This window comes from Thermobia domestica, chromosome 4 (genome assembly GCF_964235325.1).
Source record: "Thermobia domestica chromosome 4, izTheDome1.hap1.1, whole genome shotgun sequence".
In the NCBI taxonomy this organism is placed as follows: Eukaryota; Metazoa; Arthropoda; class Insecta; order Zygentoma; family Lepismatidae; genus Thermobia; species Thermobia domestica.
In genome coordinates, this window is record NC_137457.1 from 9,248,855 (window position 1) to 9,265,624 (window position 16,770).

Below are 16,770 nucleotides of genomic sequence, written 5' to 3' on the forward strand. Positions count from 1 at the left end.
TATTGGAAAATACAGAGAATACTATCTGCTTAGATTCCGTGGGTAGAAATTGGGCTAGGTTCCCAAATTCCATAAATGCCGCGGTTCTTTACAGCATGTTGGCTTTTACTGGATGGCAAACCCGACCCGGCGATACACCATGATATGCATCATAAAAGACACATGAATTCCTCGCAAGGTCTCGCTGTGGTAATGTACATACAAAGAATGCGACGTGCCTTGTTGAGCCAACACGACTAACCACTCAACCGGGTTTCTTGTTCGCCAAGTTTGAATAACAGTATCCTGAGTGAATTGCTCCGCAGATTGCTAGTAAATATTGTTGATCCGCAATGAGGTCTTCAACTTTTGTGAATTCATCCAACCAATCAAGATTTATTGAATTGTATTTTACCAAGGGCGCTTCCTCGCACTTGTCGAGCTTTCTTAGGATGAATGTCGAAGGTTCTTTTTTGGACCCGATGTTCCCCCGTCGAGATGTCATATTAAGTAACGAAGCGGTAGTTCATTTCCCTGAAGAAGACAAACGGTTCATTGAAGTTCTAGATTTAGTTTTTTTTTTTAACAATGTAGAGCCCCTTGAAATCTTCCCATGTAGATTAGTGTACCGTCATAGCCAGCTGTTACTACCGTTAACAAATCAGTTCCGTTTTCCTCCAGAAATTCGTACGCAGACGCAGCGATGTCCCCTCCACTACTAGACTTCGGCATGACGTTGCCGAAATATGTTGACCCTGGTTCTTCCACTATTGTTAAGTGTTATTCTTCGATCTGCCGTCGATACCAATGTTTTTCTTTTTTTGCTTGCGTTAGAGCCTGGTCTTTTCTTCCACTGATGAAGACTCTTCTAACAGATTTTCCGGCTATGTCGTTACTTTCTTGAACAGCTGTGCTGAATTTAATCTTTTCCCTCCCTATCATATTTTTATCAATAAGAAGGTTTTGCTCTCCTTTTAAATGGCTACTGCATCTAGAGTTGCTGCACTAGCAATTAGTGAAACTGCCTAAGGAAGAAATAACTGCGTTACCATGCCATACCAAAGCAGAACAGCGAATGGTGCGTTTGGTGATGCAAGCCCCGAAACCGTGTGTGGGCCGGCAAGTCGCGACGGATTCATACGCTGTGTCTTGATTGCTAGCAAGAAAATGCCAACACTCGGATCCAGAAAAAGACTATGCCATCTAGAAAAGTAAAGCAAGTAAGGCCATGTCAGAAAATTAAACAGGGCGGATCTTGAAGTGCAGTCACCTCCTTGTGGTGAGTTCTGGGTAAATTGGAGAAAGAATAAATGATCAAGAATGTAGATAATGAATTGCATTACAGGAAAAGATAAATACATATATAAATAAATAAGTAAATAAACTGTACTCTTAGGCTAAACAAAATAAATCAACTTTTTGTACATACAAATAAAAACGCAATCTTCTTGCCTTAACCGTTGAAATTTGGCCATTTTAAGCGAAGAACTACACATAAGTGGGCTTTGGAAAGATGCATTAGGTATAGTTCAAGCTGTCCCTGAAGCTGAATCTACAAAAGACGATAATATATGTATTTTCATAACCAAAAACGTGAAATATTGTACCGTGTAGTGGGTTGCATATATTTTTTTTCAAAAATCTCGATGGGGGAATGAAGGCGTTTACTAAAAATTATGAAAAAATCTCGCACACTTTCCCCACTAAAAGACATCCTATAACTGCTTCGAAAAAAGTTTAAATTCATCCCACCCTAGAATACATGTACAACCACATGTATATATATATAAATATACAATTACACACACACACACACACACACATATATATATATATATATATATATATATATATATATATATATATATATAGAGAGAGAGAGAGAGAGAGAGAGAGAGAGAGAGATATCTAATATTGACTAATAAATATATAAACACGTGTAAGACAAATAATGTATATACAACAACTGTAACGGATATGTCTATTCAAATATTGTACTTAAGTTTTTTTAACAACCTATTCCACTGTTGGTCGATGATCAATCCTGAGTTCCATTTCTTGTGTTCGTCCGTCCTCAGTTCAATTGTTTATCTTAATTAACTTTAGTTTAGATTAGTTGTGCTAAGATTCTAATTTTTGTGTGTGTTACTGACAACAGATAAAATGCTTCGGTATAGGAATATGCAAATTAGAATATTTGAAGGGGATTGGCTCCTTCCAGGAGACAAACAGAAGCAAGATGTCTCAGCTCTTCCTTGTATATAATACTGTATATTTCTCCTGTATCTCATAGTGTCCGATGAAGCCAAAGTGTTAGTTGGCGAAACTGTAACACCTATGTAGTTTTCTTTTATGTGAATATATTGTTTTGCTCAGCAAATAGTTTGTTTGTGTTTAAGGAATACAAAGAAGAAACTGAATCAAGTCCGCTAAGGATAGAAGTTAGTGGAGAGCTTTTGTTAGCGCATCATTGAACTTCCGGGTTCCATAAACCATAGAGTTTGTTAGTTAATGGTTAAATCTGGTCCGAACGATCCCTACTTTGATATTGTTATCTTTATGAAGGAGAACATCAATGCTTCTTTCTTAGCTTGCACGTCTCAGTTCACCATTGGGGTCGCTGTGGATCAGTGATAGAGAGTTCACCTCTCGTGCGGGGTATCAATGCTACGATGCAAGCTCGCGCCAAGTGGACTTTGTGGTAGACAAATATCGTATGCGTCGGTTTTCTTGGGAATTCCCCATTTCCTCCCACTATCTTCATTCCACAATTTTATTCATTTCTCATCATCAAAGTCTTCTTTATCCTAGTCAGCAAAACCGTGAGGCAGTAAACTCAAAGATTTCATTTTTCAATTCATCTCTCTTTTCCAGAGTCGTTTCCTTATTATAATTAGCCGCCTCTTTTAGTTTGTAATGCATAACCGTACGGCATAAAGCTTATAAAGGATATACGCACGTTTTCATTCTACAAAGGATTGTTCGCGTTATTTAGTTTGCATATTTTTATTTTTAATAATTGATGATTATCTTGATTATCGTGGTGACCAAAATAAATTTAAGTTCATTTTAAATATACTTTGTGTAACAAGTGTCTCGCTTTGCAAGCAGGTCTTTTGGAAATACATACATCATTGTACAATGCGCATCTGCATTAGACAATAGAATGAATAAAGTTATCCTTATCTCAGGTGTGTAATATAGTAGCAAGCTTAAAGGGTTCTAATGCCTTAAAAATGCATCTAACTAATAAATAAAGTACATCCAAAGAAATGTTTAGCATATTTTCACAATAATTTCAGTGGTTTAGTGTAGCTTGGGCCTTGTACAGAAGTTTATTATTTTGCAATATGAAATTCATCAAAATAATTAAACTTTCTTACTTTTGTTATGCACTAGAATTCCACGAAGAAAACTTTAATATCGAGTAAATAATATGAAAAGTGAAGTCCTTAGCTTAATTCACATTGAGGAAATTCTAGCCACTGAATAAGAACAGGCTTGCTGTTTGTAGTATGGAATTAGTTCGATCGTGCAAAGAACATATTTAAAATGAGTGTTCTAGTGGATGATAACTATCATAGCATTCCGTGGATATTCTAAGCATTTAAAGAAATCTATGTTTGTGCAAAATGAGATCCAGTACACGAAAAACTACACGTGTTAAAACGGAAATAGAGTGTCTCTCAAACTTGATTTCAAATCGTCGTAATTGACATGCAGTTGAATCACCTGTGTTAATTTAGAAGAACTTCTTTATTACTATTATCTTTCAGGTCTTCAAGGCCAACAAATTTGCTGTCACCAGACGTATTCTTTTGGTTAATCTAAAAGATTGTGTCTGCAAGAACTAACTATTAATATACGAGACTTGTAGTAAAATATGCAGTACGAGATCGGAGATGGGAAACCGCACATCCTGACATGTTCCCTACAGGTTCGTAAACAATATATTTTCAGGTGTGCTTGGATGTTCATGAAGTACATGTTTTCAGTACTTCGTGTAAAAACCAGAGTTAATATCTTTCCATACACATACACATATTGTACGAAAACATTTTATGTACCATATACGGATGTATAACAGTGCTAAGAGTGAAATGGTGTATCATTTTCTGTAGTAAATTTTCCTGTACAGCTATAGGACGGTTTTCTTCCTCCAAATATAATTTTTAACACATAATGCCATCAAGACAAGGTTTTTTTGCCACACACCAGTCTTCTGGAAAATGGAACGCATTTGCAGCACCATTCCTGACTTTAGTAACTATTTTATAACTCTTTGGTCCTAATTTTGGTTTAAATTTTGCTTACATTATTGTCGAATCCTACTTAACCATTGTTATATATATATATATATATATATATATATATATATATATATATATATATATTCTCAAGCTGTGTAATAACTATTAAGTGGAAGATTATGTGATCATTTAAACCATCAACAACAATATTCTAATATATTTTCGAAAACAGTGTCGCAGTTATAAACGGTATTATGGTCTGAATCTTGTCATGTCATAACATCTTAAACCTTGTCATAACAATCAATTTTAAATTGTGTGATTCCTTCAAATTGTGTTGTAACCTTCAACTGAAATACTAAAGGATTTTCTCCATCTATATAATAACCTTAAACTGATATACTGTTTACCCTTTCCTCATACTGTGGCGTTAAATGTAAGTCAAAATTTTTTGAACTGATCTCCAAATGTCCCATACTTACATGTTGTTAATATAGTTAGATACTTTCTCAAACTGCATCATTGAGTTTCCCTCAATCTCTATTATTACCAATAACTATAATATTGTAAGATTTTTTTCTGTAACCTAACGAATATTCACAGAATATCATAACCAGAACGAACATTTCCTTAAATAGTGTCATAGCCAGAAATTATAATTTTCTAATTTCATCTCAAAGTCAGTGATAGCAATACGCTATAGATGCTTTTATAATTGCTAAACGTTGTAATTAAAAATGCAATATTGATTGATCTGTCAAATATTCGTATATTCGTGAAGAGTAATAATACCAAGATCTGCTTTTATTGTCGAAGTATAATAGCAGCACATTTTGGAAGTGTTTGAAGTTAATTGTTTTTATTTCAGAGAGGAAAGACTCCAACGAAATATCAGGTGAAAACATCTGGTCATTTGGATTGAAACCTAGTAAGTAAATGAATTTAATTATTATCATATAAAATTACGATAGTGAATCCAAACATAAAATAGAGTATTGCATCGCTTTGACAGGGAAAGTGACTGAAAATGCTGTACAACTACATTCTGCTGATCCGTAAATTCTTTATGTAAAAATTGTCAATGCATCACTATCGTTGTACATATTGTGTGACTTAATTAATCCACGTTTTACGCAGTTGGAAAGTTAGCTAATGTTGTTATATCGTAGTTATATTGTATTATGTCCATTATCGTGAAGAAATATAAGTAACGAAACTAACCCCACTTAGATAAGCTATTTCCTGATCCCCGCAAAGTTGCACAAAAGTAGCCGCCAATTCTAACAGATATTCAAATCATAAAGACATTCCAAAATGTGTTATTCAAGTTCAGGTCTCATTAAAGTTCTTATTAGAGTATACTTTGGATAAGCCAAGAAAAATTAACAAAAATTCCTTTCCTCAAAAATATGAGATCTTCAGACAGCTAGGGAACCAAAATCAGCAAAGAAAAAAAATAGTAATGGAAAATGATACAAGTTTGTACGGTAAATGTAAATGCACTGAAAATTTAACATTGCCTTATTTTATATTAAAGGTGCTATTTGCAATATCTGGACATGATATTTTAAGCCCTAAACGGATCTTAAAAATGAAATGTTTACAAAATGACTGAATATGGACTCTATTTCCTTCTGCACTGAACATTTTATTTATTATCTTTTCCTTCTCGGAATGATTATTCCTTTTACTAACTTTTGATCAAATCGATGAGAAACGATTATATAATCAGGCATTGCTTAGAAGGTGGATATACCTAGGCGAAGCAACAGAAATTTATTGTAAGCAAGTTTAAGGCTTACTAAAAATACTAAAATCTGATAGGTAGTACAGATATTACAAATTTTACAATACATCACCGTAGAGCGTGGTAGCCAACAATATTTAAATTTGTGGTCATATACAAAACTATTGTACGTACACAGCCATCGTGCTTTCAAGCAAAAAGTGGACATGGCATTAAACTTCTTTTAATGCAAAAACAATTATTTTTAATACATTGTGATATGGAAAACGGAGATAATTCCAAAAATCTTGAAGGGGACCGAAATAAAGGTGGAACCCAAAAGCTATGTAATACGGTATAGGGAAACTAACGCAATATGAATTTAAATGTGTATTCGTAAATGTAAACAATACTACTCCACCAGGATCCTGCCGCCTACAACATGTCCATGTCAACCAGTTGCCGCACTCGGACTGCCCCGCCGATTTTCGACCGCGACGAATAGTTACCTTCCGGAGCAGTCGGCAAACAGCCGCAAATGAGCATTAAATGCGTCGGAGTCGCCGTGAAAAGAGACCGGCATAAGGAGACTGCAGAGAGTCGGAAAGAGGGCTTTCCGACAGTTTTGCCGACTCTGACGGTCGGCAATAGTCGGCAAAGTATCGGGAAATGTCATTTTATTTTAAGAGTTTCAACCTCCTGCCGCCTCGGCAAAAGTTCGGCAACTTTGAACAAGTAGATAGTCGTGCTGCTGCGTACGAGTGCCGGCTACTTCCAGTGACCTGCCACCATCGACGGCGGCAATCCCTCTTTTCGACCGCGACTTCCTGGTGAGGTAAGTAAAGGGAATCAGAGCTGTTTCCAAGGAGGAATAGGAACCCAGCTCCAATCAAAAAATCTTGCTCTCAAGCAGGTCTGTTATGTGCTTATTGAACTTATTTAATAATTTCAGAGTTCTACAGCAGAAAATGTTTGTGAAAATTATAAACCGCATCTGGATTTTAAAATAATCGAAAATAATAATTCGCATATATATCACAAAGCCATTACACACTATCTATCACAATTATGGTTCTATGGCGATAAATGTTTAAATCAGAAATGAATAATTTGAATCACTTACTCCTTGAATAGAGGGTTAAGGGAAGGAATGGATTTATTCTTTGGACGCTAAATTTATTGTATAAAGCATCATGCAAATATATATCATCTTTCTTGTTGTGAAGAAACAGCATTGAAACTCAAAGTTGTAGAAAATTTCAAGGGCTTCCGGCTTTGGTAGAATGTTACGTGTTGTGATGATATGACCTCTTGAGATTCTGAATTGATTACAGGAAACCTCGTCGATATCTTTAGCGCTTTTGCTATAGCGACAATGTTGAAATCGACAACTTGGTTATAAAAACACTTCTGATTTGAATAAAGGGCTAATGGAGAAGATGGATCCTCTTCTTGTGGCACTGAATCAGAATGAAAGTGGCTAATAACCAATTTTTCAGTATCTGTTATTGTTTCTGCCGTAATAATATTCGACAGAAGAAGAATGGACAGACACAATCGTTCTTTATTACTTTCGACACTGAAACATCTAATATTTTCTAAGTCTAATAATAATTATTAATTTGTAAAATGAATGTATGACGAGCTGTTAATGTAGTCATATTATGAAACGAAATTTTTCGTTAGTTTTAAATACATAAAAACTGAAGCCCTCGAAAACTGTTCCGGTTCTTCTAGGAAAACTTACCGGTTATATAACTGAACGAAATGTAATTTATTGTTGAAAAATATACAATAAACATGAACATCATAAAATGGTCAGTGAGAAAATGGAATACAAAATTAGTTATTTTAAACATTAAACCTAAATTTAATTTCAGGTGGTGAAATGGATAGTGATCCGTTTAACAAGCTCAATTGGGAATTTGACGGTAAGGAGAATTATAACATACAATGCTTACATCATAATGGCTTACTTAAATTAGTTATTGTGTGACTATATGTTCTACCTTAACCTCACAATTCATTTGCAAGCTTTATTAAATATATATAATTAAGTTAATATATGTAATTGTTTCTTACTTGTTTCCATAACTAACTAGCATCAGTACATTCACTGATTCATTATTTATAATTCCACCGGTTTCACAAACGTTCATGCATTTACTAATGGATACACTTAAAGTCACTAAAAATATGGCAAAGAATGTTGTAACTCAATTCTCTACACCTAATCTATACAAAGGTTGATCCATTTACATTCAGCCGACGTCGTTGTGCAACTTGACCGCGCATGTGCAATCCATGGTCAGGAGATTGTCACAATGGCAGCAACAGTAAGTCGTTAGTCACATAGTACAACAGTGTAGTCGGGCCTAGTCTGATGCTTATTAAACTAAATTCATCGGTTAGATTTACGTTATCATATTCTGGCGCTAATTGTAGGCGTCCGCAAAGAGATATGTGAAGTGCGTAATTTTCGGGTAGGTCTGCTACTGTAAATCACAGTACTATTTAGAAATATATAGATCATAAATATAAACATATGGTTATCTCCGAAAATCCCCCCACACGGTATGCAATGGCCAGCAAATGTCATAAGTCGCAGTCGACAATCAACCGCATCATGGACAGAAATTTTCTTCTAACAGCCGTTCGCAAGAATAGTGTGCACGTCCAAAAACTGTCATGTGACTCAGCCAGAAAAAAAAATATAGCAGGGTTTATGAACATCATCTTGCAGGTGTTTTGTTCAAATTCGTTGATAATATTGAAGAAGCGTAGATTTACCTTACAGGCTTTAGTACAATTTGAGCCAACTTATACAGACATTCTACGCCAAGGGCCATATCGGGTTCTTGTGAAATATGCAAAGAGTTTCACAGAAGAGTTGGTGATTGTGGTCTGTTTCTCGTAAAGGGCCAAACTTAGTGTTTGAAATGTGGAGCAAAACGTTATAATCGATGTTGCGTGGTACCATACACATGTCCTGACTGCAAGTACCACCAGAAAATTCCCATATTATACTAACAAAATGTGAAACTAGTTTAACTGCATCATGACAAGGCATCCTGTGGCACGGCGAGAACATCTCTGCAATTCTATCTCCGTATGTAAGAGGAAACTGGAATTTTGGCAATTCGCTTGTATGAAACCCCTATTATAAGTCCACATCTAGCTCAATGGTCAAGTGTGCTTTTAAACACTTAGAGCAGCACCTGTCCCATTGTTTCGTCGCGCCGTCTTCTGTGTGTGGAAATCCTGTAAGAAGAATGAAATGGTATACTCATGGTGCAGCTGGAAAGCAGATTTCTGCAACTGAACACCGATGCAGGGCAATCACCAATAGAAGTTACCTACAGATCAAACACAACCTGTGATAGAAACACAGCATTTGCTAGGGAATTGACAGAATCAAATTCGGCTCAATAAAAATAATCTCACATTTGTACACGATTTCCGTGCTTATTATTCTGTACTTTTAATATTTCAATATTTTAAACTCAATAATGAGTAGCGCTTGTCCCCTAGGTGGAGTAAGTCGTGTATTCTATTTTAGAGGTGATAGCTCTTAGTGCTTTAGATGAGCTCGTATTTTCCTTTAAACTGTTAGTTCGCTTTCTGAAGGTTCTGGAAATGGACTCTTAAGTTATAGGAGCAAAAAATAAAATCTCTGTTTATTGTCTCTCATACCGAAATCGTAGACTGAAAGAGTTCTGTTTTATGATTTGTTTCAAATTAGAAACGAGAGCATCATCGTGGTTACGAGATTAGTGTATGAGACTTTGGTGAAAAAAACTGGGTCTCGTTTCTGGCGGGAATTAATATGTTTCGGATGTCAAGCTAAGCTGTTGGGCCATATCAAATGCAGCCTTGTTGGTAAGAGGGACACTAAATTCCCATTAAATGAAATCAAATTATTACGGATGCATGACATAAGTGTGATTTTGTTTGTTTAACATTAATATAAATAACTCTTTGAAGGAGAAATCAATTAAAGCTAATTCATGAACAACAGTCTAGAAAACAGCCTGCTGATAACATTGTAACTTAGCGATTCTATATATGAGATATTTATTAGCAAATATCACGGTTGATTTTATGTGTCAATTTAAGTAAATTATATGGTCTGTAATACTAAAGTTTAAGTATTTTAGTAACGAATTGTGTTCAAAATAGAACACAACATTAGTCAAGTTTAGTTGTAGATCAAACTCAACAATTAAGGACAATTTCAATATATTGTATATTGTATACATAACAATTTGCATTTATTTTTATAACCTGTGTAGTTAAAGATATTTCTTACGTAAAATGTAAGTTTTCAATCAGCCATACCAGGTAACTGGCCTTTGTGAGAATAAAATGTTATGGTTTCTTTAAATTGTATAAGAGGAGATAACTTTCGGAATACTGATGCTCTTTATCTATGCCATAAATCACACATTCATTCCAGTTCAGCCTGTCTTTCAGATTTTATCGGAGAAAGCTCTTATAATTTAGTTGATTTCATAAACGCTTGCTTCAATAACAATCTTATACTGTTTTATAAGCCATGCTTCTTGGGGTATTTGAAAGGAGGTAGTACCAAATTGAAGATTAGTATTTTCGGCTGACTTTCTCGAACCCTGTTTACATCTCTTAAATACATATTTCATTGATAACCTGTTAATATGATATAACTTATTTGTCTTTAAAAATATTCAAGGCGCTTTATTTATGGGGTGTTTCTTGACGATACTAACGGAAATGATTCAAGTAATTTTGTTTATATTTTTAAATATTTAATTAAGAGTATGGTCTATGGAAGAAAGAAGTTTAATTGCGCTTTCACAGCAGCTCTCCATTGGCTTTTATTGCTCGCTAACTGGATGAAATTTCTATTTTGCATGTCTATTTCTGCGGGATCCATCTCAATATTGTCCTTCTGTCTGCGCCTAAGTCTTTTTACTGGTCACTTTTCGATTTGGTTTCAAATTGAGACTTTGAACACGATCTTACTTTTATTCATTCTGCTGCATGACCTGACAATTCTAGCCTTCTAAATTTTATGATAATAACAATGTTTGGCAAAAGGTGAACCATGCATTTCTTCGTTATAAAGTTTCCAATATTCACCATTTTTGTTCTGTCTGAGTCTGAATATTTTTGAAAGAATTTTATTATCAAATAATTTCAGTTTGCAGTTTTCGTCTCACAGTAAGTGACCATATGATATATATACAACACATACATCACAATAGAGAAGATTATCGTTTTGTATATTGTAAGCTTCAAATTAATCGGCAGAATTCGCCGATTTTGTGAATCCGATGGATGATTAATTACTTTTACTATTGTGGCAATTCCTTCTTGTTCGACGTAAGGAGGATGACTTTGTGTATTTTGTTACACATTTTTTCTCCTTCATATAAAATTAACTCAACCGAAATTTAGAATTCGCCAGAAGATTCAAGTTTCTTAAGCTTTCGAATATAAGGTTACACTGGGTACGTTTCCTTCATTCCATGAACATTAGCTTTTACGTTCCTGTAAGGCAAATAATCAAAGAAAACTTACAATCTATTCAAAATGCTACATGTATCAGTGAAAATTGTTTATTTTTTTCTTTAATACACATGCAAGATATTGATTGCCTTTCTTAAATTCGGTGATGTCGTCATACAGGTTACGAATGTTTTTGTTTTTACTATTACCTTCAAGTTCACTTAATTTTAAGTTTAATTTTAACTTTCGAGAAATTTTGCTTTTCCTGATGTCAATGTAATTTTGTGTAGTTGTATCTTTCAAATTTTGTAGCGAACGCTATTTCTCCTTTTTCTCGTCTTTGATAGTTTAGTGAATTGATGATTGAAATAAGGATTGTTGCTATGTATTTCCGAGTGCCACAAGTTTGCTTTTGCTGACTTTTGTATGTTATCCCTATTTCAATCAAATTATTCTCAACTTCAGAGCACTCTGAATCTTCTAAAATATATAATCTATTGAACACTTGAATCTAGTATTCTCCTCTCGCCTCACCCTCATCTATTTTATAGAAACTAAAGCTCTCAGCTTTCAGATGTTGAATATTCTTTTTAATCAACGATAATCTATTTCTTTCTCTCTAATTATCACTGCTACCAGGAGGCGAACAGTGTCAAGTCAGTTACTCTGAGTTATGCTATACTATCTTTTGTATCTACTAAAACTTGATTAATTTCACTGTGTTTTTCCCACGTGGTGAGGTCGAAGTAAATTTATGAATGGGACGATATGGGAATTTCGTACTTTTCAAGAGCAGGGTTTCAGATGTTGCAAATTATACGAGTCTAATGCCGTTTTCATTCATTTAGCAGACTCTCATTCCCTATAATATCTTTGAAAATATCACATAATCCAGTTTCCGCATTGATATCGCAACAAAATTATCACCAAAAAGACTCGTATATTATAAATAAATGTTGTATTAACAAAGTGACAATAGGAAACAAAGTATTTCGCCTGAAAAAAAAAGAGTTATTGTTTATTACTTAATGTAAGTTTTTTTCGGAATAAACTATCGTGTTTCAAACTGTGCAAGCAATTTAACAATGTAAATATATTGTTGCGATTTAATTGCAAGCATGTGTTTTTATTCTGCTTTGCTGTTTTATTATCATAATAAGAACTAAACCTATTTATAGGTTTGAACATTAATATTTATATAATCGCATGTTTAGCAGCATACTAACCTATCCCTAAGTATTTGGTACCCATGCTATAACGTATAATATACAGATTAAAGGTTTGCGAGTATATTGGGATACAGATATATTATTACTGTTACTGCAAAAGCTTTCCGGTACGTAACATTCTCTCTTAATCACTGCTACAAAAATTTTCGACCCCACTCTTATTATAAGTGTACAATTATAAAAGTACTCAATATAAACCGTAATAATTATAAGTTTTTGAGTGGTAATTGCAATACCACTTATTCATGAACATTATTTGTCCAATATTGTATTTTAAAATGTGAAATGAGGGAATTCAGAAAATAGTATTAAATAGGTAATTTTGCAGTTTGACTTATCTAAGGTTAAAGTGTGAGATAACAGTTATTGCGTGAACACTTGTACAAAATGAACTCTCCTAGGTAGTGAAAAGAATCGCGCACTAGAAATTTCAATTTCATGTAATTTGTCAACCACTGAACATTTGCTGCCGTCTAAAGAAGAGATGAGTAAGTTGTATTACCTTTCTTTTAATAGTAGAAAATGTGGTATGAATAGGTATTGTTAAATTAACTGTTATCTGTAAGCACATAGTGGATCAACTTCATTTACGAATTCCACCGTGACGATTACTTAAGAAATTTATTACAAAGAAGAGAATTCGCTTTCGATCATGAGTTATTCTATGAGGTAAAGAACAATCTTATCTAATCAAACTATTTACAATGTAAATCGAAGGACTCCATTAACAATCTTTGCCACGATAATCACGCTAGCAATCTATTGCTGAATTCAAACATAAAAGTTTGCCCTTGGGGAAGAGTTAATGTGTAGAATATGAACCTGGTGTAAGTAACTATTACTCGTTACACTGTAATATATAGATTCAAAGAACGAATTCAGTGGATATAATCCAACTGGCTATCAATTGTATCAAACGTAGTTGCTTTGTTTGAAAGTTTTTGTGTGAATAACAGAAAAACGGAAATAGTCACTTTGCAATAGTTTATGATAAATTCCCTTCAATTATATGAAAACAAATCTTAATTTGACAAATTTCAAAGTTGTTCAGAAGCACTTTAAAAGATAAATGAAAGCGCAAAATTATATTTTTTCATTTGATACATAGCTGGAATTTACTTTAATTATAAAACTGAATCTTTTGCAGATAAAGCTGACTTGGACAAGAGGTCCCCTTGGGCGAAAGGTAGGTTGATTATACCTATGAAATTATTATCTTAAATAAGTGTAAATCTATATTATTCCTTGACAGACATTATTTTCTTATACAGAGTGTCTTTCAATAGAAATAATATACTAGTGCATTTGAAATGTAATTTTAAGACCTATCCTTCGTGATTTCATTTTTTTTTTAAACTTCATGAACGTTCATTGAGGTGCTTTTGGTTGGTCATAGATGGTATATGTACTTTTTAAAACTTTTGTAGTAAAGTAATTATTATGGATCCAAATACACATTCGAAGCTAAAGATATGTGTATGTACGTTTTTCTTGTTAGCTAGTCAGTTTTCTCTTTAGTGATGCCTGAGCCCGGAATCGTTACATCGTTACACTCCAACATATTATATTTATTTAATTCTGTTTAAGAGTCCACATCAAAATTTATACACCTCAACTTAAACACATGTTTTTATTAGACACTTTCTAAATATATAAAGTGAAGTTTGAACATAATAGAAACAACCCCAATTTTGTTTTTAGCAGAGAATGTTGAAAATGCTTAAACAAGTACCTCCTTCTTGTAATGACGAGTTTCTATGCCGCGTTTTATCACTCAAAAAATTAAGTTTTCGTGAGATATTCAATTTTTCACAGAAAATATACTCTGTCGTTTTGCCTTGGTATGATTCACATTTCATTATAACATTCCTCATGACATAACTTTATTTACTAACATTAGTATTATGTCAAAATCTTAGCTCATTTATCAAGAAAATCAATGGAAATTACACTAATTATGTTTCCACATCTTATCGTTTCTCGTTTCGAAGACGTTCAATGTCCTTCACGCTCGCCTGCTATACCATTATGCAACCTTTATTTTCTACAAAATACCTAAAAGATATGGTCCACGAACACTGATCTCACACTATAAATGAATCGTATCATAATTTTCACATTTTCTAATCATTTCCTGCAAAATTTGCTTCGCTCATCCAAGTCACAATTAAGAATTTTTGGTCTATTTTAAATTTAAGGGAACGTAAATTTAAATCGTCACATAAGATGTGTCAGACGGTTCAAGTGGTCACTTCTACGGCAGTTAGTGAATTTTTATCATATTCCATGATTAAATTGCGTACGACGTGCGTACGACGATGGTTGACCAAAATTGAACAAAATCAATACATATGCATGTATTGCAACGGAAATCTTCAAATGAAGCCCAAATATAATTATTCCTTTTCTCTCTTGTCTGAGAAGGCTATAGGGAGGGAAGAAGATCAAGATGTGTCCCACAATAGAGCATGTCAGGGACCCTCATATTAGAGAGTTAAAGCTCGGAATATGAACTGCTTAGTAGAAATAATTGGACGTGCTCAGCGTCTCCAACGGGGGGATATTTTTGGTAATCCTTTCTCTCAATATATAAACATAACTGTTCTTCCTATCGTCTTGAGAACTATTGAACCATTTGAAACGAATTTTGGAAACTATTTGGCACTTCAGCCAAGCTAGTTTTCTAACGTAATTTCAAATCAAATAAGCTTCCTAAGAGGGAGAAAAGAGGTTCAATTACAACTTTAAAACAATTCGTATAAATCCATTTTACGTGCAACGAGCAGGTATTTCCGATGATCTTTCTATATTTCTTTTTGGTCAAGAGCACATATTAGAAAGAGATCCAATTTTCTTTACTAAAATAAGTATGTTCACAAGTAGTTCTTTTTATAGTCGTGATATATTTTATAACTTGGAATACTCTTTGTTGCATCAAGAAACAAAACATGGATAAAAATCCTCGCATTTTACTGACAAATACATCCATAAAAATATTTAAGTAGTACATCTTGTTCTAATTGTAGTAAAATTAACCTCCTCACTACAGAGTCCGCCAGAGAAGTATATCCACTCTTTTATCATCTTGTGTCAGGATACTGACAATGACAATTGTTCTGAAATTTAAATATTTTGTAGTATTGGTTTTCGCTAAACCGACGTCAACTTTGTCAAATGCTTTTCGTTGACGGTATCTTGTAGTAGGTTTTTCACTTAATAGATGTCGGTACTGTTGAAAACATATGCTTATTTAAAGATTTGCAACACATGTTTAATCAATAATTAAATGTAATTAAGAAATATGATATATAGGTTTTTCTTAAACAAAGTATACATTTTTTTCTGGCGAACATATTTTGCTTTCAATAGTTTAATTAGTTTGTGATTTTGTATGCATTCCCTTTACATTGTTATGGTTTTCCAGCATTTGATTCTTTTCTCGTTATCAATGCATTTTTTCTTTATTTTTTTGCTCCTACTTCAATTTTCAGTTATTTATTTACTTTGTATTTAATGGTATGGTATTTTGTATTTTATGGTATTGATTTCAATTATTTGTAACAAGATTGCCAGGTAGTTACTCTATAAACTCGTCACATATCAACACAAGAAGTACAATCAAAAAGGATGCACATCTTCAACTTTGTTGTTTAACTTCTCTTCATTTCATTTCGTTAGTGTTCCTAAAAATTAAGAAGTATTTGATGAACATATGAGGCTGTTAAAGAGTAATTATTTTTTTCTAATTAAGATCATTCTATTCAACGTCACAGAAGATTATTTGCCTATTAACCACCTATTACTCCAAAAGTACTAAAGAAATCATTAATAGGAAATTTTATACAAGAATTAGTTAATTTTCCTGGGTGGAAACACATTAATAAGACGAGAAACACTGATACCTAACGTAACAAACGACATTCGTAGGACGTCCCATTTTGATCCAGGTATCCCATATATTTTCCGAGATTATCTGGACAATGAGTAGACATCCCATGGACGTCCTGTATGGGACGTAGTAAAGGATTTCAAGGTAGGATGTCTACAACATGTCCCGCATTGTTCAGGAGGTTCCAGGGAAATACCACGCCTTACGTAC

The 16,770-nt window shown here is 33.7% G+C and overlaps 1 protein-coding gene across 9 annotated transcripts in view; it reads left to right on the top strand.

Annotated features, from left to right (window-relative positions):
• LOC145683704 (uncharacterized) overlaps window positions 1–16,770 on the top strand; it is a 109,124-nt gene that overhangs the window by 76,790 nt on the left and 15,564 nt on the right. For all 9 annotated transcript variants that reach the window (XM_081755134.1, XM_081755133.1, XM_081755135.1 and 6 more), the window contains 3 exons: window positions 5,098–5,157; window positions 7,836–7,886; window positions 13,819–13,857. In XM_081755134.1, the coding sequence (XP_081611260.1) occupies window positions 5,098–5,157; window positions 7,836–7,886; window positions 13,819–13,857 (150 nt within the window). The remainder of the gene's footprint in view (window positions 1–5,097; window positions 5,158–7,835; window positions 7,887–13,818; window positions 13,858–16,770) is intronic.